The sequence below is a fragment of the Rasamsonia byssochlamydoides genome (genome assembly GCF_041956645.1).
Source record: "Rasamsonia byssochlamydoides strain NRRL 3658 unplaced genomic scaffold VTN77scaffold_96, whole genome shotgun sequence".
In the NCBI taxonomy this organism is placed as follows: Eukaryota; Fungi; Ascomycota; class Eurotiomycetes; order Eurotiales; family Trichocomaceae; genus Rasamsonia; species Rasamsonia byssochlamydoides.
The window spans coordinates 45,922-67,791 of record NW_027192479.1 but is presented as its reverse complement, the minus strand read 5'-3'; the positions used below and the strand labels follow the sequence as shown (position 1 = coordinate 67,791).

The 21,870-nt window shown below is 46.2% G+C and overlaps 7 protein-coding genes across 7 annotated transcripts; 3 read left to right on the top strand and 4 right to left on the bottom strand.

Annotated features, from left to right (window-relative positions):
• Positions 1-101: 101 nt before the first annotated feature.
• VTN77DRAFT_9833 (uncharacterized protein) lies at positions 102-1,937 on the top strand (the record flags this gene model as incomplete). Its single annotated transcript, XM_069426483.1, has 1 exon — positions 102-1,937. The coding sequence occupies one exon, from the start codon at positions 102-104 to the stop codon at positions 1,935-1,937; it is 1,836 nt and encodes a 611-aa protein (XP_069273606.1).
• A 689-nt stretch (positions 1,938-2,626) lies between these two features.
• Positions 2,627-3,893, bottom strand: VTN77DRAFT_9832 (uncharacterized protein; the record flags this gene model as incomplete). Its single annotated transcript, XM_069426482.1, has 2 exons — positions 2,627-3,653; positions 3,733-3,893. The coding sequence occupies 2 exons, from the start codon at positions 3,891-3,893 to the stop codon at positions 2,627-2,629; spliced, it is 1,188 nt and encodes a 395-aa protein (XP_069273605.1).
• Positions 3,894-4,585: 692 nt separating this feature from the next.
• On the bottom strand, positions 4,586-5,626 carry VTN77DRAFT_9831 (uncharacterized protein; the record flags this gene model as incomplete). Its single annotated transcript, XM_069426481.1, has 3 exons — positions 4,586-4,606; positions 4,663-5,548; positions 5,604-5,626. 3 exons carry the CDS (start codon positions 5,624-5,626, stop codon positions 4,586-4,588), a joined length of 930 nt encoding a protein of 309 aa, XP_069273604.1.
• A 566-nt stretch (positions 5,627-6,192) lies between these two features.
• VTN77DRAFT_9830 (uncharacterized protein) lies at positions 6,193-10,137 on the top strand (the record flags this gene model as incomplete). Its single annotated transcript, XM_069426480.1, has 7 exons — positions 6,193-6,526; positions 6,583-6,787; positions 6,837-8,484; positions 8,539-8,838; positions 8,891-9,000; positions 9,049-9,377; positions 9,437-10,137. 7 exons carry the CDS (start codon positions 6,193-6,195, stop codon positions 10,135-10,137), a joined length of 3,627 nt encoding a protein of 1,208 aa, XP_069273603.1.
• A 1,786-nt stretch (positions 10,138-11,923) lies between these two features.
• Positions 11,924-14,010, bottom strand: VTN77DRAFT_9829 (uncharacterized protein; the record flags this gene model as incomplete). Its single annotated transcript, XM_069426478.1, has 4 exons — positions 11,924-12,084; positions 12,168-12,459; positions 12,524-13,937; positions 14,006-14,010. The coding sequence occupies 4 exons, from the start codon at positions 14,008-14,010 to the stop codon at positions 11,924-11,926; spliced, it is 1,872 nt and encodes a 623-aa protein (XP_069273602.1).
• A 1,887-nt stretch (positions 14,011-15,897) lies between these two features.
• On the bottom strand, positions 15,898-17,105 carry VTN77DRAFT_9828 (uncharacterized protein; the record flags this gene model as incomplete). The annotated part of the gene is made up of 4 exons (XM_069426477.1): positions 15,898-16,122; positions 16,239-16,394; positions 16,455-16,661; positions 16,722-17,105. The coding sequence occupies 4 exons, from the start codon at positions 17,103-17,105 to the stop codon at positions 15,898-15,900; spliced, it is 972 nt and encodes a 323-aa protein (XP_069273601.1).
• Positions 17,106-18,075: 970 nt separating this feature from the next.
• VTN77DRAFT_9827 (uncharacterized protein) lies at positions 18,076-21,196 on the top strand (the record flags this gene model as incomplete). Its single annotated transcript, XM_069426476.1, has 5 exons — positions 18,076-18,079; positions 18,139-18,335; positions 18,391-18,774; positions 18,831-19,059; positions 19,113-21,196. 5 exons carry the CDS (start codon positions 18,076-18,078, stop codon positions 21,194-21,196), a joined length of 2,898 nt encoding a protein of 965 aa, XP_069273600.1.
• Positions 21,197-21,870: the final 674 nt, after the last annotated feature.

Below are 21,870 nucleotides of genomic sequence, written 5' to 3'. Positions count from 1 at the left end.
TTGCCCCCTTAGGCTATCGTTGAGCCTGAATTACAGATTTTGACGGTATATCTGGCTATTGTGGAGCTGCCAAGGTTGCAATCCGGTTTCCCTCCTACGATATGCTATCAAGTGCAGAGGATTGTGTACCGGAACATAAAATGATCATTTCATCCCGTCAAAGCCCTCCGAAGACGGCTCTTCGAAGGGCTTTCTCAGCAAATACACTTGGACTGAAGCAGTTGTCGAAGAACGGCTTATTAGCACCGCTTGTCGACTCGCCGCTTCCCTCACCAGCCCTTCCGTCTATCCTTCCACGTCATGGAAAGAAATCTACAACAAGCCGGAGACGCAGAGCGATTCGCCTGCTAGTGTGGCTTGCAAGTGCTGTCTGCCTCCTCAAGCTGATTCAGTGCTTTTCAGATCCCGCCATCATTAAGAATCAAGTTGGTTATTGGTCAGGGGATGGAAAGATTTACCAGTTAGCTGGAACTGATATTCTCCCAGCGCATGCTACCCCTATTGTGATTACCGATCAGAAGGGTCGACAAAAATGGACAATTTCAATCCCACCAGGAACGAAATCCCCACTGTCACCTTCAGAATATGCCGATCTATGCTCGCAGTGTGTTGAAATTTCTCAGCGTCTTTCACACAACAAGACACAGGCTTTTGGTTACTATCGTCGCGACCAGAATTTCATGGATGTTGCCGATGCCGAGGACATTGGATTGCTCCCTCGCTCATCTTCTGTTCAGCAGGCGACGCTAGATAACGGACACAATAAAGTCTGCGAGACCAGTCTCACCTTTGTCATGCAATCCGAGGATGCGGGACTCGGAAAGACCCTGATGGCTCTGTGGATGAGTTATGGACTCGCACAAAAAGAAGGCAGAAGCTTCTTCATCGACGATACGGACTGGGCCTATGGGAGATATTCGACATACTTCAAGCCCCCGCCAAAACCAAGCTGCCTTCCTCCTATGCCGTCACAGAAGGTACCTTGTCCTCTCCAGGCACGCCACCTCGTCGTCTCCTCAGCAAACGCACCGTGGATATTTGGGGATAGTTTCAGGGAACACTTTGAGGATTCGCGCAAAAGTGGGGTACAGCGACAGAAGCCCATATTTGATTTCCTCCGGAGTGGATATGAGGCCCTTTTTGATCTCGCTGCTGATGACGCAGCATATCTTACAAAACGCACTGGTGAATTGGATGACATCGTCCATAAAAAAGGGGGCATCGAAATCGGGGTTCATGTTCGCCGTGGCGACCTTCATCCTCTGGAATTTCAGTATCAGGAATCCTATATACCTCTTGAAAGATACGCCGAGGCAGCCAGGAAAGTCCTTCAAGATCCGCCTTTGAAGAGCAACAGCCATGCCGATCTATCCGATCGGGTAGCGCACTCGAAGATAATTCTCGCTTCAGACGATCCGGATATATACTCTGCCTCAGAGCTGATAGGGTTTGAGAAGGCACAGGCCTACATTTCCTTAGCAAGTAAATCCGTCTTGGATGCTCTCGCCGCGTCTCAAGAAGGACATGGTGGGCAAAAGCCTGTGGATGAGAATATCGGCTGGGAAGGGGGCTTCTTTAAGGACATGTTTTGGTCTCTTGGTGCTCCACCTACCATTCCAGCTGCGGGTAGTCCATTACCATCCAAACGACAGCCCCCTGTTCCTGGGACTGCAGCTGCCGTAGCCAGTCCTTTGCATCGCTTTCAGTCCCCCGAAGAAGCACTGAAGATCCGCGAGTTGATCGGTCGCGCCTATCTACTTGACTTGGCCGTTCTGGGGCAGACAGATAAGGTCATATGTGGCATAAGCAGTGTCTCTTGCCGCCTCTTGGCTGTTATGATGGGCTGGGACCGAGCAATCCTGGATAAAGGATGGCAGAATATTGATGGAAATTGGCACTGGAGGGACGTCGTCTATTCATCATCGGAGTTTTATTGATCATTCTGCGCTGTATCTGAATAGATACACTAGGTCTATATACAACAATGCCATATAACGTTTCGTCCTGGCCAGCTATCTCATGAACTTGACTAGATACTGTACTTTTTTTTTGAATTGCAATTGCATGCGACCAATACGAACCAGGACATCAGATCGCCCCCTCGATCTCTCTCAAGAGTCGCTTGAGATATCCTACAATGAATATCCGGGCCGCGACAATCGTTTTCAATACCTACCTCAAATTCCGTGGTGCACAACTTGCAAAGTACCTCCTAATAACAATAATAGGATTGGAGATTGTTTTACCGAGGCATACTCGTTACATATAAAGTTAAGGGAACCCATCCTCTCCTGCCCGTTCGAGTTATATACACGTACCTAATGCGGAGTTCCTTTGGCTCTTGCGGATCTTAACCGCTATTTTCCCATCTTCGGTATCAAATCGCTACCTATCCATGGATGTATGAATCCAATCACCGAGCTCCGAGCTGGCCGCTACCGATTCAAACTCTCGACTATACCTAGGTAGTTACCCCGTACAGACTTTTTCCCTCAACTCGTACGGGTGTCATTTATCAAGGAATTTCACAACTCCATGTACATACAAAGGACGTCAATTAAGTACATACATACATCAGTCATACCTGACGTTCTCAGCAGGCGAATAAAGCCCAAGGACCATCCATCTATGCAACAATCTCGAGCTCCGACGTCCTCCCCACCGCAAAAATATCCCTCCACTCCTCCCAGAGCTGCTGCAATTCCTGCACATATTTGGCGTGCAGTTCATCTACGTAGTTATCATCGATATCGTTCTTATCTCGATGCTGAACGACCCGAATGGGTCGACCGACAACGATGTTGAGTGGACGACGGTACGGCATCAATCCCACGTCATAATTAAATACACCACGAGCGTGGAAAAGTGGTATTGTGAACCCCATCGTTTTCTTAACAAGCATCTGAAACTTGTGAATAATCGGGTGTTGCTCCGAATTCACTTGCTCGTAAAGCTCATTCTCGCCAAATCCCAGCACCGGAACGAGGTCCGCCCCTGTGCGAATGGCCAGTTTCACAAACCCTTTACGGCGTTTCAAAACGAGACGAAGAGTGCCAGGCTGTGCGTCAAGGGACTCACGAGCGCCTCCCACGACGATCGTGATGGCACGGCCCATCCCTTCCCCGTCAGTGCCTCCCTTGGTGAGCAAGTTTTCACAAGACTCGCGAGAGACACTCGCAAGACCCATAGCCATAGCATATTCTCTATAGAATGGGATTCGGAAGTTTGAGTCGAGTGTGAGCAAAGTGTTCGTGATTCCAGGGAAAAGTTGGGAGAAGCCAAGTGCTTCTGTAGCAAACGCCGCAAATGCCCCATGAGAAATGATGCCATGAGGGTGATATCCGAATATGTACTTCCGAGTGGGAGCAAGACATTCGGTGCGGTGCAATCGAGCAGGGAAATAGGAGGCATAAAGTGACCAAATTCGAGACGAACGCAAGGTTTCACTGCGACCGCTCAAGTTTCCGGACGTGGCGGCCGTCGAGAAAAGGGAGATATAGATGAGATATGGCAGAAGTAGCGGCCAGAATAAAGGCATGGCACACATGAAGAAGAAGGTTGTCAAGAAAATAGCAATTGTGAGAGTATGACATAGGACAACGAATGTCTGAAGACGCCTTTCCAAACCGATATTCAGGGGCGCCCATCGTATTCTACGACATACGAATCAGCATGTCAACGTAATAGAGCATGACACCGTGGTTCAGCTTGACAATGGATCTCGTGTCTCACCCACGTCTCTCCGGAACCGCCCCATCCTGTTGGCTAGGCGAGAATAGCGTACCATCGGAGCTATTCCGTTGCTTCCTATAATTCAATAAGTTGCGACCGCTCGAATGGCCGACAGAGGAGTCGTTGCGTGGATCTATGTTTAGATCGTCCAGCGAGCCCATTTCGGAGCCTGTTTGATTAGGAGACATATCGAGTCCCCGGCAAAATATGGTATTCGCCAAGGCACGAGAGGGTCCCAAGCATCAAAACGCCTTTCAGTTGTCGCAAATAATAGTCCCGTGTTTTCAACAACTGTAGATATGTGAGCTGATCGAAATACCGTCTTTGAATGTGTATTTCACTGAAGGCTGAAACCGAGCAGCAATGACGTTGTATGGCCTGCTGGCATTTATGGATCCGGCAACAGCGACTGGCCCTTTGCACGGACCGTGGGGCCAACCCAACAGTTATCATTATCAGTATCCAACAGCAAAGTTCCCACTTGGTATCTTATCAAGAAATATGGGACGTGGAAAAGGATGACTGTCAATTGCTTCTCAAATACCAATGATCAACTAGACGTAGCGTGAGCTACACGTGTACATGGTAACAGGTAGCTGGTGCAGACATTTGTTCTTCGCTTTGGAAGCCGGAGCGCTTACACAGGTATTCATTATACTATCATCAATGTTTACGATGAAGATGAATTCATGATGCAGGCATTAGGCAATGCTCGATGTGCCAAAAGAAAACCCCGTTTATTTGATTTTTCCACCCCGCGCTGAGCGCGATAAACCGTTGAGGGTAGGCCGGTACGTATAATAATAATACGAATTATGTACAAAACTCAACTCCCAAAATGCCTATGTAGTTTCTATGTCTTCACCATGAATATCTGCCGAAATCAGCTCAAGAACTAAAAAAAAAAGTTATACATGACGGGATACTCACCTCATTGAGGGATTTGTCATCCATGAGCGCCCTTTTCTTCTGCTGGATGTGACGACTCCTTATAACATGCCTGCCCATAGGTATCTGCTCTCTCGGCTTACTGACTGTTTGGGACAAGGATCGCTCGGTCCGCTCCTTCGAATGGACATAATCAGGGGATCGACAAGGATCTTTTCGACTCTCCGCTTCAGAAGCATCATCAGAATCTTGAGATTTCTGTTTCCGCTTTTTGGATTTCTCCTTTTTGGATTTCTCCTTTTTAGATTTCTCCTTTTTCTTCTTTGTGTTGGTTGTAGATGAAATATCTTTCACAGTCTCCTGCTTAGATCCACCAGGCTCGGAAATTACCTGGTCAACATATCCCTGCGGCTCGGCGATGACACTTGCTACGCTGGTATCTTCTTTCGGTTTCTGTGCCCTGGCTTCGAGATCCGGTTCCCTTCTAACGTCCTGGACGTTGTTTTTGGGAGTAAGAGCCTCGTATTTCTCCTGGACCAAAAATCCTCCGCTTATGAATCTAACCGCCTGCCACTTTTTCTGAGCATAAAGTGCCAGCCTAGCATCATCTCGCTGTCGCTGCTCTTTCTCCAACTGCTCGTCACTCTTGCCATTGAGTCGCCCCAGCAGCCCTTGGAATGCATCAAGCCCAGTAGGTTCAAGATCAGCAATTCCTCGAGGACGAGCGCCTAATCCAAGAGTATCATCCTTAAGGGTTACTCGGATATGAGATGCGCTGGCGGCAGTGAAGGTATCAGCGTGCGTTGCGTTTCGTGCGCCTAAGAAGCTACCGGGAGTCCACCCCTGAGAGGTTAAAATCTTGTGACCAAACCCATTCGTCGATCGAGCCCAGCTGGTATTATTCGGATCGTGCGATATCTTTCTCTTCCTATTTTCCTGGTGATTAGCGAGACGCGGAGACTATTCTGTTGCAATCCCCTTACTTGCGAGGTTCTGCCAGCCCCATTTAGAGGGCACCTTCTCTTTATTCGTTTTCCCAAAGGAGAAGAAATAGATAAGGACCATGTGACTGTAAATACAGTGATAACTCTCCCTGCCCGATGTTTGTGGACAATATGCTCAATTTTCTTTAAATCTGATGGGGCGACAAGGAACTTTTTTTCGCGCAGACAATGCGCTGAGTCAGCATCAATAAGAATGGCGGGCCCTGCAGATCAAGTACCTAAAGTACTCCGTACGTCAAGTCACAGTACGGAGCTCCGTACGGTTACCCGAGCCATGCAAAGCCGAAGGTTGCTTCATAATAGTCCGTAATGATAATAATAATGATAATAATCCCCACTTTATAATCTCCACTCTGTCTGCTGGTTAATCTTATATAACTCTGAGCAACTGATTTCAATGCCTTGTGCAAGTTCCCACATCGAATTCACCTCTTTGTGGTGACCCCTATCAGTGTGACGACACGATATCTGCAGCATCCACAAATGCTGTAGTCTCCAAAAAGATCATCATTTCCATATAATACGTTGAAAGATGAAACCAGGCAGTAGATGATGGTCTGACCAGGCAATGTCTACTCTGCGTGTTCTCTGTCGAGATCAACCTCGTCGTACAATCGCCCTAGCTACAAGCAATTCTATTTTACTCCTCAGACATACTTCGACGCCTATAGATGCTCCCAGACGCGCAACCAACAATGGCGATGCGCCGCGCTGCCTGGTTGACTTCTCCGACCTTTCATCGGTGGATTTGCGAGACTACAGACTATTAGGAGAAGGGTATGGGACCCTTGGTCTCATCACCTTAAACAATGATGTTTTTATCTGCGTCGTGACTGCATCATCTAGAGCCGCCACGGTTCGACCGGGTGAGACAATTTTGAGGATCGACAATGTCGAGTTCTGTATGTAGCTATAATTACCCTTAGCCTCTACGGAATTCGCGTTGATATGTCTCTAGACTGTCTTAATCGATCGGATTATGAGCACGGCGAGGACTACCAGTCAGCTTCTCGATTTGCTACGGAAGAAATTGACCATGATGGCATTTATGATAATAGGGATATTGTCACGGATCACCCGTTTTTAGCTTTAAAAAGGCTCTTAAGTGATGGTAGCTTCTATTACAGCCTTGATTTCAATCTCACAGATCGCCTCCAGAGTCGGTAAGTGAACAATACCCGTATGGGCCACAGCTGGCTAAACCTATCTCAGATCCAATGCTTCAGCAACCTTCGACATTGACAGTCTCGATGAAGATATGTTGTGGAACTCTTACATGATTGGCCCTCTGCTGCTTTTTCGTAGTCGTCTGACGTCCCACGAAAGAGCGAGTTTCGATTCATCCCACATTTTGACGTCGGTTATTAGAGGCTATGCTGGAACTTTGACGATACCTGCTTCCATCTCTCTCTTACCTCAGCTACGGTCAAATCTTCCCTCAACTATAACCGTCATTTCACGCTTGTCTTCTCGTCGTGCGGGTACAAGATTCAATTCCCGCGGTATTGATGATGATGGCAACGTCGCGAATTTTGTCGAGACTGAAACTGTTTTATGGATCCCCCCAGGCATAACTTTCTCTTATACGCAAGCACGCGGGTCCGTGCCAATTTTTTGGGAGCAAACAGCCGGTCTTCTCCCTGGACAGCAGAAGATTGAAATTGCCAGGTCATTTGAAGCTACGCAGCATGCTTTTGATAAGCATTTTGAGACTCTTGAACTGAAATATGGAGCTGTACACGTGATAAACCTTCTCAGTGAGACAAAGCCTGGGGAATCCGAGTTGTCAGCGCGATTCCGAGAACACGTTGCGAGGAGGTCTCTCAGACAACAGAATAATGCTTCTTCACCATTCGGACATCGTCTTTTGAGGACAACTGAATTTGATTTCCATGCGGAGACACGAGGTCCACTGGGCTACGAAGCCAGCGGTCAGATTCGACATATCATTGAGCACTCATTGGATGGGTTTGCGTACTTTCTATCGGATGAGGGTGTCGGGCCCAAAACCTCCAAGTCCGACGAGAAGGGCAAAGAGAAAGAATCGACAGTTATATTACAACAAGAAGGCATATTTCGGACCAATTGTCTTGATTGTCTCGATAGAACCAATCTTGTGCAGACAATAATCAGTCTGATGGCTCTAGAGTCTTTTTTGTCTCAACAGGGCGGTTATATGGTTCCTGATCTTCAGATGAGACATTCAAGTCTCTGGGCAGATAATGGCGATGCTCTGTCCAAGATATATGCCGGTACTGGCGCGCTGAAGTCGTCCTTCACAAGACACGGTAAAATGTCCCTTGCTGGTGCGATTGCAGACGTACGAAAGAGTGCAACGCGCCTGTATGTCAACACATTTGCAGATAAGGAAAGACAGAACACCATAGACGTCTTATTGGGACGCTTGGCAAACCAAGTATCTGTTGATCTGTACGATCCTATAAAGGATATGGTCGCTGCAGAGCTCAACCGACGAGTCGCGGAATACACGTCCGTGAGAAATATACGAATATGGGTTGGAACTTTCAATTTGAATGGGAGAAGTGAGGGTGCAACTGCTGATCTATCCCCATGGCTTCTTGCGCTGCGTGAGGAAGATGGAGAAGATCCGACAATTGTCGCTGTCGCGTTTCAAGAAATTGTGGAACTCAGTCCACAGCAGATAATGTCTACAGATCCAAAACCGCGCATGGTGTGGGAAGAAGCTGTCAAAAGATGTCTGAACACCTACTCGGAACGATTTCAAACAAGCAAATATGTTCTCTTAAGAAGTGGACAGCTTGTTGGCGCTGCTCTTCTAATATATATCAGGGCCGATGCTCTTGGAGATGTAAAGAATGTGGAAGGAAGTGTGAAAAAGGCAGGTTTTCATTCTCTATGAACTTTGCTCAACTCGCTAACCAATGCAATGAAGACTGGTCTTTCTGGAATGGCAGGTAATAAGGGTGGATGCGCCATCCGTCTTGAGCTGTCGAATACGAAGCTGTGCTTCGTCACAGCTCATCTTGCCGCCGGGTTTGCAAACTATGACGAAAGAAACAGAGACTACGCAACAATAAGCCATGGTCTGAGATTTCAGAAAAACAAGTCTATTGAAGATCACGACACAATCATATGGTTGGGCGATTTCAATTATCGCATAGGCCTTAGCGATCAGAAAGTAAGAGAACTGATACAAAAGAAACAATACGACAAGCTGTATGAGAATGATCAGGTAATCGAGCCCATACCCGAAAATCAAACTTGGAATGCTGATATTTTCGCAGTTGAACCTACAAATGATTGCAGGTAGAACATTTCCGTTCTACTCTGAAGGCCGGATCAGATTTCCTCCGACTTATAAGTACAACATAGGCACTGATGAATACGATACCTCGTAAGATATATCATTCTATCCAGTCTAAGCAGTTCTAATTCTTCCCAGGGAAAAAGCTCGTATACCTGCGTGGTGTGATCGGATACTTTGGAAAGGGGCGAACCTTAGACAAAGGCATTATAGCGTGGCAGATCTGAAATTCTCAGATCATCGTCCTGTCTGGGCTTTGTTTGATTGCACAATAAGTATTATTGACGAGCAGACAAAGGATCGACTGAGTTCCCTTCTTTACGAGAAGCGCCGCCATGAAATAGGCGATTTGACCGCGAAATCCACTGTCGAGGATAGTGAAGATGAGGAGGTTATTGGTTATCGATCTATTGCACCTGGATTCCCTCCGGCCAGTTCAGATCGTCACAAATGGTGGCTTGACCAGGGTATGAATGCGGAAGACCTGGTTCATTCTAGAATCACACAATTGGCTGACAGGTATCAGGTTCGCATGTCAGGTCAACCATCAAGCCCCCAGGACCTGGACAGATTCCGAACATATATCGAAAATCAAATCCTTTCTCTCCAAGCGCCGAACCTGATTGGATCACGTTGCAACAGTCATCGGAAGAAAATGGCGGGCAGGACTTCAACCCATCGCTCCCAGGGAAAACTCCACCAAAGCCTCCAGTTCCCAGACGGCTTGCGAAGCCTAGTACTACACAGACAACGCCATTGGAAAGTGACATAGAGAGCAAGCAGAGCTTTTCGAATGATAGAAGCGTATCTTCACAAAGATCCGGCGATTTGTTAACAAGTCTAGGAGAGTTGCCACCCCCAATACCTAAAAAGCCGGCTTCGTTGAGTATTCAGGCGAACTCGAGGAATAATTTTGGTAAGATCTCATCCGAATTTCAGGGTCATGACGCACGAAACCATCACGAGGGGTTGGAAGAAACTCAAGACTACAAACCTCCTCTTCCCGCTAGAGTCGACAAAAAACCTGCCTCCTCCCCAAACGAGAGACTTGGATATCAGCCGAGTTTGAAAGGCACAGATCCTGAATCACCCCACAAGATAGAAACCAACAAGACACCTCACCTACCCGGAAGACGCGGAGGTCCTTTGGGGAATTTTCTTGATGATGAGGCGGATGAAGCTATGAAGGATTGGAAGCCTCTCGTCCCCCATCGGGAGACAGGTTGACGATTGTCAATAAATTTCAGTGTCTTTGATTATAATTTTAGGGAAGACTGACGGGTTCTCTTTCCATGAGAGCTGCACTAATTCAACCCAGCATTCAGCAACCGTAGAAAATAGTTGTTGCCAATGATGGTAATGATGAATTATTCATACCTGATCTAACCGACTTATCTATGTCGCTTTGCCGAGATAAAAATTATAATGAACCGCAGAAAATGAAGCTCCAAGAATGCCCAAAGGAATATATAGGACAAGCCTTCCAGGTCTCGCTTCACTCGACTGGTTTTGACTTTGAAGAGAAAATGCCTATTCTATGCCCAGGACTCTTGGCTCTAAGGCCAGCCTACTGTATAAGTTATATAGTATTTATTATCTACTTTCTAGGCACGCTCCCTGCTCATATTCTTTATAGTATTCTCTTTACTGTATTTCTTATATTATGCAGTATTTATTATGGTCTACTTTCTAGGCAGGCTCCTGCCTATATTTATTCCTTACTATGGTTCTTACTACTATCCCTTAGTGATATTTGTATGAAGTAATTATATACCTATATTTGTATTCAGAGTAGACGAATTGGTAAAGTCATGATTTTTTGGTATTAGAGCTGGGTGTTCGAATCGCCCCTCCAGAACCGATAGCCAGGATAGTTTAATAGGTAGAACAATAATTTCATGAATCAAGAATGATTTGTCTCCCTTCCTAATATATGTCCCTTACCAATGGCCTTATATATAATCTCTTGGTTATAATTGAGGCAATCCCAATTTATATATACCTTATTAATAGGGGCCAAGAAGATTATATGAATTTAGTATGATATGCTTATATATATAATATTGCCTTTTTTTTATAGCTATATGATAGCGTGTACAAACGGAAAACGGTGCTTCACAATATAGGGGATTTCCAAGGTGTTGGGAACTGTCTCCCCTCACCGATCCCCCATTGTGAAATAATTGTTGGACATGGTCTGTAAGCAGGTTACTGAAGCTAGTGACCTCTGATAGCAGAAAGCACGGTTATTAGATAAGTTGGAGAGCACAAGGAGACAAGACGTCAACAAATGGCCTGAAGTACCAACCTCACATCTTGCCCCCAATCAAACGTCTAGTGTAATTCGAGTTGAGCTGCGCCCTAATACACTTGAAGCCACCCAAGCGGCAATACGTAATTTAAACGACACAGTTTAGCAATCGTAAATTTTCAGGAGCAAGGGAGGGAGTGAGAGGAAACAGCACAAGAATAGACAACGATGACTACAAGAAAAGAACATAATCATAACGACATGGCCACCTTCCCAGGCAATGCTTCATGACTGCCTGAGAAATTCCTTCTAAGGGGTATCAACAGTGAAATCATACATCCGACGGCACCGAATACTAACGTAGACAACATAATATGTCCTTTGATCCCCTGGAAGAAAGAAAGGAAGGAAGGAAGGAAGAAAGAAAGAAAGAAAGAAAGAAAGAACGATTTCTGCCGAAAAATTCCCGAATATTCTCCAGCTGAATGGAAAGGCTGGTGCATAATGAGGCATGAGAAACCAATCCCGACCACATCGAGAGGAAAAAGCCATGCCTCCTGAAATGTGCCATGTAGCGACGGGCCGTAAGACGGAAAACTATCTGAGCGACTGAAGGAACGTCCTTCCCGATGAGATACAGACAGGGCGGTATTCCTCGACCAGGATTATTCGACAGACATCTGTCTCAAACCCATCGCCAAGTCCAATTTCTCCTAATTTGTTGGTCCAAACTAATTTCCGGCAATTAGACCCTCGTCTCACTCACATGATACCGCAAGTATCGCCGTTTTGCTGCACAATTTCAGGCTTTTTTTCCGCTTTTAAAGTCTTGTTCAATTTTGCCCGGTTACTACCGGCCATCCACATAGCGAGGGATCCAGGATCAGGTCCTCGAGGACGTGGTTTCTTTGAACCTGGAGCTGCTTGAAGGACAAGTCAATAGATTTTCCCTAACCAAAGCAAATAGGAAAAGAAGACAAGCGCAAGCTAAGAATTGATAACATACCTGCCCCGTCTGGCTTTTTCTTCGGCTCCTCAACGACCGCATCGATAGCGTTTTCATCTTCAGGGGGTGCAGGGGGAGGTGGTGGGGGTGCAGGGGGGTCAGGATCTTTTGGCTTCTCTGGTATTGGCCACATGTGCATCGTTATGGTCCAGTCAGGTTCTATCACAGTTTCCCAAACTTGTGGAAGTATGATATCACCGTTAGGTCCAATCAAGTCATAATGTCCTTCAGCGACATGTGGTCCTATAACCTCTACATGGAGAAAAGCTTGACGAATAAGCTCTTCCATCCCCTGTTGACGGCATAGATACGAATGAGACAAAGCCTTCTAACACTTGGGAGAATACAGAACTTACCTGCCACGTGTTGCATAAGTGAAAAGGGAAACTAAATTTCCTGCCAACGGCGTCCTTGAATTTGATAGGTTTTTTCTTTTCCGGAGGAGGGTTATTCGCTGCCGCTGCCGCCGCCGCCGCCGCCGCTGCTGCTGCTGCCGCCTCCGCAGCAGCTGCGGCAGCGGCTTCTTCTGCTGCTTTCTTTGCTTTAGCAGCCTCTTCGGCGGCCTTTTTCTCGGCTTCTGCCTTAGCTATAGCAGTGGCTTTTGCTGCTGCTTCGTCAGCAATCTTCTTCTCTGCAGCAGCCCGCTCTTCTGCGGCAGCCTTTTCCGCGGCAGCCTTTTCAAGGGCCGCCTCCCGCGCAGCTTCTCTTGCCTCTCGCTCTGTCCGTTCTTCTAGGATTAGCTTTTCCAGTCTTGCAATGGCATCGTCTTTAGCCGTGTCTGATTGGGATGGTGCTGGAGGAGTGGTAGGCTTCTGGGGCGGAGACGACAAATGCGGGAACTGTCCAAAATACTGCGGAGGAACCATCCCACCAGGGACTACCGGATACGCTTGATTGTATTGGAAATAACCGCCAGCGCCATACGGTATGAGATCTGGGGGACCAAACGGTGGTCCTCCATAAGGTGAATTGCCATGAGAAGGGACCGGATGTGACGGCGGCGGCTGGGGCGAGCTATGTCCCCCGCTCCGGTTTCGAGGCTGCGGTTGTTGGTGATGCAAGTGATGTGTTGAGTGTCCAGGATGATGATCATGGCCAAGAAAGGGAGGTACAGAAGCTGTGTGTGTGTGAGGATATGGTGGTGGACCATATCCATAAGGTGAAGGGTTCCCGTATTGTGTAGAACCACCCACATGTCCCAGGTGACCAAACCTCACCAGTTGGTCAGAAGGAGGATGAGCCCCTCCGGTATGTCCGAAAGGGACATGCGGGATGCCTCCATGGGGATAAACATTGTACGAGGGTCCCGAAGATGAGCTGTGTGCATATCCACCAACTGGTCCCGGAGCCACAGATGACCAGTAGCGCCTATCCGGTGGTGGCCGTGCGTAAGTGCCCACAAATTCTTCAGCCGAGTCCACACTTTCCGGAGACTCGGGGGAATGGTGGCGCCTTGGCCTGTGCGAGAGGGATTCCCGCTCCGGGAGTATATCTCGCCTGGAATAACGACGACTTGATCTGGATCGCGAATTGTGAATTGTATTGCGATTATGCCGTGATGTCCTCTGTCTAGAGGCTGAATCGGACGGCTTTATCTCATCAGGATACCGCAAATGCGCCCACTCGCCTCCAACATCATACGAGTCTTGGTCATCGTGACTGCCAGTAACTGACGGCGGCGAGACCTGAACGCCCGAGGAGCCTTCCTCGTCGCTTAGAGACGCATCATCTGAATCGTGGGGACTTGTACGATCAATTGTGATGTCAAACCTGGTGGAGTCATTGATCAGCAAGGACAGTCGTCAGCAAAGGAAACTTATATTTGGCTCGGTACTTACGTCATGGATAATGGCGCAGAAATGATTCTAGGAGTTCTGCAGCGCCTCTGTTGTTGAGAAATCGTAGGGGAAAAAGGGATATTGTTGGTGATAAATGTCTGATCGACAGCTCTTGTTCGGTTGGTGGTTTCACCAGTACACTGAAGATAGACACTTTGGTTCAAATGAATTGCATAGAGACAGAAGTAGACGCAATATACTAGGGAATTTATCACCCAAACTTCATAATTGGATGGGGGACAAGTGGTATGAAATATGACATTAAGTGTGACTGGACAATCAGTGGATGGATGTCAACAATAGATATGAAGTAATATTGTTAAAAGTTATTATGAACTTTGGAGAGGTGAAGATGATCAGTAGGCCCCCTTAGCGGAGAGCATTAGACACGTAGATCGATGCAAAGTACAGATATTATTGTTTGTGTTCCTGTTTTGGCCAGATTTTGGATGGAGACGGTGAGAAGGAAGCAAAAACATTATGTGCCTCAGTGCCTGACCATCAGAAGTTGTTCGGCTAGGCGGCGGAGTTGGGCACAGGGAGGCAGGGAGGGGAAGTAAGAATTACATACATTAATTAGATCGGTAGTAGTCTAATATTAGTTAGTTTTGAAGTATGGAGTACTTTGTCAGTATGGAGCCACCAACAATCCTGTGTCAATGCCTGTGTCGACCCCAGTTTCGTCTTGCTGCCCAAAGAACCCAATAGTAGTATTTCAGAATGTGAAATTTGACCAATGATCATCATGCGTTAATCATGGCTAGTGGCTGATATGCAGGAAGTAAGGTACCTAGGTAGTGAAAAGAAAGGAATGAAAGCTTTTAAAAGCTTGCTAAGAAGAACCTAAGAATATAGCCTTGGAGACTCAGGAGGATTCCTCGATTCCGGTTAGACAAACTTAAGGACTAGCAGCGATGCAAGGGTCTTTCTCTTTGGATGGTTAGTAAAGAATCCTTTCGAATGAGGTGATATGGATCGCTAAAAAGTGTTTGGAAGGCTTAGGAATGGTCTGCCTGATTTGACTTGCAGCGTCCAAGGATGCCTTCATAAAGCGGCTCTCATGGAAGGGTTACTACTATCTTTCTGCTCCACATTAATAAAAATCCGGTCGCTGAAAGTGATAAGTGGCAGTGGACTGCTGCAGCGGGTGATGATACAGTAGAAGGAATATAACCCCACTTGCAAAGCTGCTGCTGTTGTTGGATCCCTCTTATTCCCTGTATTATTATTACAGGCCTGTGCTGTCTAAGATAATCACATTTCCCACAGTACCTTCTACTTGAAAATCATGACTTTTAAATGTCCTTTTTTTTGGGAAGAGGAGGGGAGTAGAGAGTTATTGCATCAGAAACAGCTCAGTAGTACGTCCTATTTCTTAGCTGTAATGTCATCACAAAGCATCTCATTGTCTCAGAACCCCATAGCTCAAGAATGCGATACTGTACTAGATTGGTCACTTGGGGTGAAATGCTCACCAGTGGTACAACTAGAGCTTTAGAGTTGTTGATACTAGAAATAACCAAGCTACCTAGGTACTAATTGGCGCATGCCTTTTTTAAAGAACATTTTATTCCCTTGCCTTGTAATAGCCATATATAGATTTATTGTTGTCTAAGTTGTGCAGACAATGATCAATCATGCGCAGTATTCAGATACCATGATCGCCAAAATATTCGAACTGCCAGCCGTCTATAGAAATTTCGCGTACGAGACAATGTACAAAACTCGGGACTCATCGCCAAATGGTCATCTCCACAGATTCGTAGAGTGAACATAAATCCCTGTGAACTTTTTAAATGTTTCTATGGAATTTCACTATCTGTCGCCAAGGATCGCAAAGTGGGGAGTTTTAAAATAAGCATGTATCAAGAATATGATTAATATTAACACAGTTATTTCTTTCGCTGGAGCAGTTCTTGTGCTGCGATGAGCTCGGCTTGCTTCTCCACGTCATCTTCGGAATCCAAAAGCCGGGACTCTACAAGCTTGCGCAGCCTTTGTTTTGCCATGTCGTTCAGTTTCTCGAGAATTTCCTTCGCTGGCACTCCCTCTTCTTTAGTTGAATAGGCTGCAGAGGAAGGTTGGACACTCAAGTGCTCGATGAGGAACGAGGAGGCCTAGAACAAACCATTTCAGTTAAAGAGAGAACCCAGAAATAATGACGTACCAGTAGTACAACGAAAATCGATATCTAAACGGGAAGAGAGGGACAAAGGGCAGTGACGCGAAGTACCAGTATCAATCCGTATAAGCCTCTCAAGTAATCGTCGCACAATTCAATACTCCTGCAAAAGTGTCGTATAGACATGACGAGAAGACCCGGTAAGACCGCCTTAGAATCTGACGCAATCGCGGAGATATAAAGAAGTTCACCGAGACGCGCATGCAGCTGTTCGCCAGCTTGGATTAGATAAATTCAGTTAAAAGAATCCAAAGTGGCCGCACGTACATTCCAGGAATTGGGCGTTATAAGAAGTGCTTCCTCGAGGCTAAATATTGCTTGTGAGCTCATGCCCTGAGCCTGGTACAAGTCGGCAAGTTCACACCAGGCTTCTGCATCTGTTGGGAAGGCTTCAAGAAATTCCACCAACGCAGAAATGGCGTCCTCTTCTCTGGACATTGAGCGCAGAATGGCGACTCGGCGTTTCAGAACAGGCTATCATAATATCTTCAGTATGCACTTCCTGCAACGCTAGTCGTAAATTCCGAAACTGACCACATTCACTGGATTTTCTGACAGAATCCTCTCATATTCCGAGAGCACTTTCTCTAAAGAAGCCATGTCTTTTGCAGTAGCTTCCTGATAGAGACCTCTTAAACCCATGATTCTTTCATTGGAAACACCAAAACGTTCCGTCAGTCGGTCAAGGCAAAGATGCGCGGATTTGTCATCCCCGGTGCGCAGACAGGCAAGTAATAGTTGCTCAAAAGTACCCCATTGATCCGCATTCTCTGAAGCAGCAGCCAATGATAAAGGAAAAGCAGGCGGCGGATAATGATACTTCTTCAAGAAAACAGGTGCTTGTTGAGATAGACGAAGAGCAGCACCTGGGTTTGACGAATCCAAACCACGGTCCGAATTCATTAAGACATTCGCCATTGCAGGAGCATGAGGGTCTGGCACAAGTTATGAACCTTGAAGAAAGGTATAGTTTAACATGGATTGCCTACCTATGATACGGCTTCAAGACTGACTGCTAAGCAATGACGAGCAGAAGCAGGAATTCGTTGGAGCAAGTATGCAGATGCCCCAGAGGCTGCTTAACACCACCGATTAGGCAAATACTCCCCAAATGCGGCGAGATATGGTTATTGATTTCGCCTAGGTTAAATGGCTGAAAGAAGTGGAATCTTCTTTTAAAAAAAATACACCACGGTTATGTCTTTTGTCCGAGCTTAGATGCCATGCTGCTCTCTCATTTATTATGAACAGAAGATGTACAGCATTTCATGAGGCTGCTTACTCGGGTGGACCAACCGGGGTGAAGTATGGAGCACCTAACTCCACTGCCTACCTAGGAAGGTTAGATCTTGCTTCAACACCAGCCGAGTCCTTGCATACATGCGTCACCCGAGGATTTCAGACCTTCCCCGACTATCGTCATTGGAGACGAATGCCTCATTACCTAGGTAGCCTACTTCAAACATCAAATAACTACCAGTGGGGAAGGCTTTTGTGCAAGGATGAAGCATGCATATCGACAGCCGTCATTCGTATGAAAATTTCTTGAGACGCAAATTGGAATTGCGGGGAGGATTGGCCAACATGTCCCAATACCCACATCTATTAAACTGCGGCGTGAAAAGGCATTGCCTAATTGGTGATGAATTTATCACCGTCTAGGATTTAATAGGATTCTCTTCAGGTTCCCTCTGCGAGACACAGTATATTCACATCAACAATGTAAGATCTTTGTTTTATTGACCATGATGATACTGACATGGGGCTTCTCAGGTTCGAAAAATCTCTTTACGACCTCATCAGAGGTCTGCGAAACCATAGGGGCAATGAGGCCGAGTATATTCAAAACAGCCTTAAGGAATGCAAGATTGAAATCAAGTCACAGGATATGGGTTCGCAATCCTCGTTGTTTTTCTCTTCCATCGTTCGACTCATGACTGATCTTCGACAGACAAAAAGGCGACCGCTCTTTTAAAGCTCATATACCTCGAAATGTTCGGATACGACATGTCTTGGGCGTCGTTTCATGTTCTTGAAGTCATGTCTTCTGCCAAATACTTACAGAAAAGGGTTGGCTATCTGGCGGCGGCACAAAGTTTTCGAGCGGATACAGAAGTATTGATGCTGGCAACAAATCTACTGAAGAAGGTTTGTCGAATATGCTACATCTCCGCCACTCCTTCATTATCTGACGTGCGTATAGGACATTGTTTCTTCTTCTGTACTAAATCTATCCTTGCCGCTTACAACACTGCCACACATCATCACGCCTTCTCTTGCCATGTCCTTACTTTCAGATCTTCTACCACGCCTCACGCATTCGAGTGCAAATGTTCGAAAAAAAACGGTCGTCAGTCTCTACAGGCTTGCTTTAGTTTACCCTGAAGCACTAAGGCTGGCGTGGCCAAAAATCAAAGAACGTTTAATGGATGGCCAGGAAGACAGTAGTGTCACAGCTGCAGTTATCAATGTTGTATGTGAACTCGGTTGGAGAAGACCGCACGACTTCCTCCCTTTGGCACCCAGGTTTTTCGAATTACTTGTTGATGGTGGGAACAACTGGATGGCTATAAAAATAATAAAACTTGTCAGTAAAGGCCGGTTACATACCTATCAAGAAAGCAACTAACTTCCAACCGCTAGTTTGCTACTCTGACGCCCTTGGAACCTCGTTTGGTTCGGAAACTCCTTCGTCCTTTAACAGATATCATCCAAACAACCACTGCTATGTCTTTACTCTATGAATGTATCAATGGTATCATCCAAGGAGGAATCCTTGACGAAGCTGAAGGAATTCAAGAAGGGAATGAAGTTGCAAGACTTTGCGTAGCAAAGTTACGAGGCATGATAGCCATGGATGCTGATCCAAACCGTGAGTCTCCTTACAATTTTTTTTTGACTCCAGGTCTGACGGCGCGTGTACAGTCAAGTACGTGGCACTGCTTGCGTTCAACAGAATTGTCCTATCACACCCAGCCCTAGTGGCTATGCAGCAAGATGTGATCATGGACTGTTTAGATGACGCCGATATCTCTATTCGCCTACAAGCTCTCGAGCTCGCTGTACAGATGGTTTCAAGTGAGACCCTGCAATTGGTGGTCAATCGTCTTATTGCGCAACTTGAACATTCCCCGGTTCCGGACTCAAATTCTGTTGCTGATCCTATGCCCGTGGAGGAATTGAAACCCTCAGCCGACGTCGGTGGTGATGACCCTGGGGAAACATTAGGACCAAGTGAACGAAAGATCCATCATGCACCCCCCCTACCTCATGACTATAGGAACGAAATTATCCACCGAATCCTCGACATTTGTTCTCATGATAACTACTCGGATATACTTGACTTTGAGTGGTATGTGAACATTCTGACACAATTGGTAAGACTTCTCCCGCCATCAAATACTGGAAGTTTCTCCGATTCGCATCAGCATCTATCAGCCCGAGTTGCGCGCGATGCGGACGTTGCCTCAAGAATCGGAGCAGAAATCCGCAATGTGGCAGTTCGCGTGAAGAGTGTCCGGTTGGAAGCGACGAGGGCGGCAGAGTCTTTTCTTTTTGTTGACGACCACGCCAATCCTTTGTCCATGATGAGTTCCGCTAGTGCTGGCATTCTCGGACCAGCAGCATGGGTGGTCGGAGAGTATGCGGAATTTCTCGCATTTCCTGACCGCACACTTCATAACTTAATCGCTGCAAATAACATCTCGCTTCCTGGGAGAACGCTGTCACTCTATCTTCAAGCAATACCCAAGGTTTTCTTGCATTTGATTTCCGGTTATCATGATTGGAACGCAGCGCGCCAGGGTGAATGTTCTCTTTTACTTACGCGAATTATTAGCTTTCTTGAGGCATTGGCGACTCATCCTGATCTGGATGTGCAAGAACGAACTATTGAGTTTCTCGAACTTCTGCGCCTAACGAAAGAAGCAATAAATTCTCGGTCATCTGAATTTAGGCAGCTGCCTTTTCTACTTACGTCGGTGATCCCCAGTCTCTTTTCTGGGCTGGAGCTCAATCCTGTTGCTGTAAATGCACAGAGGAAAGTTCCTTTGCCAGAGAATCTTGATTTGGATCGGGTGATGAATGATAAGCTCCAGGAAATCCTCAATGTCTCGAACAGTTCTTGGCTTGAGGTTGGTGATCACCGAAACTTTCAAGACTTTTACTATGTCCGAGATACCTCAATGATTGGCAGTCAGCGTGAATCCTTGTTGAAATCAGAAACGCAACGGGCACAGTTCTATCAAGACACCTCAGGAAGCTCGCCTCAAGAGCCTGGCAGTATTGCAAAGCGGATAATGGAACGAAGGGACCGCAATAGAGATGATCCTTTCTACATCGGAAATGATGGGGAGTCTTCGGGCAGGTCTACACCTTTTCACCAAGTTTTCACTGCCTCGAATGGCGAGGAGCTTGACATTGATTCAATACCCATTATCGATTTGGCCATTGACAGCGGGCAAAAAAGTTCTTCCGTATTTATTGAAGACCGACGCACAGAAAGGAAGCATCGTTCGCGTACAGAAAAGGTTGAGGTAGCCACCGACGAGACCTTCGGAATAGATGGATCTCCTCCATCCGCAGCCAGGAATCGAGAAATCGACGACATAGGCAAAACCAAACGAAGTCTTCTGCAAGTCGATTCAAGCGGGCTTGGACATCTTTCACTCGATGAGTATTATCGATTAAGCCCCGGAGCTGTCCAAGAAGCTGCAAGGGAGGAGGATGACGCTGAGATGATGAGAGCTATGCAAGAAGTGGAGCGGCTCCGGCTGGAAATGCAGAGAGCATCAGAGCGAGTTAATCCCCGTGGCATACCAGCTGACGGAACTTTGGTAAAGAAGAAAGAGAAGAAGAAGAAGAAGAAGCAGTCAGCCAATACGCAATCTCAAACCTTGGAAGAGGCTATGCACGATGAGGATGCAGCTGCCAAGAGCAACTTCGTGCCAAACGAGTATCCAAAACTTATCACTCGCTCTGGAAAGAAGAAAAGGAAGGCTCCAAAGTGAGTGACCAGTGACACATGAAATTTGTCTTCTGCTGGGCTGCTAGCCTACCAGGCAAGTGTCACAATTGTGGTTACACAGTCTGGTTTAATAATACTACCAATATTGCTCTTGCTCGGATCCCATTTCGTGTAATTTGGTAAAGACAATTGAAAGACAAACGTTTCTATACTTTTAGGCAGTACACCCCCCTAGCACCACCCATGTGACTTAGGGACACCACACCATATGTGTGCATAAGCTCATCTTGGACGGCAGCTTTGGTTGGAAATAACTTAGGAGTAGTACAGTATCAACAAGGTCTTGTAGCAGCATGCATGTGCATACTGCTATGAAGACCTTTTTCTACAACCTAAGTAGCTACCTTGTACCTTATATATAATATGCCTAACCTAATGTTACTAAGATACCTAAGGAGAAAATAAAAAAAAAGGTAAAAATAATCTATCTACTTTACCTTTTTTACTATATATAATTATATATAGCTATATAGAACTACCTCTTTCTAGCTACACTATATTGACCCTTTGGGATTATTTCCTCCATTACCTCGCTTTCTATCAAAAACCTAAATTAGTATTACTATTAGATAAATTAGATATCTTAGAGTCATTGGATTTATTAATAAGAATACTCTTATTTAGGACCTCAATAAGCTCTACTATTCTAGCAGGTAT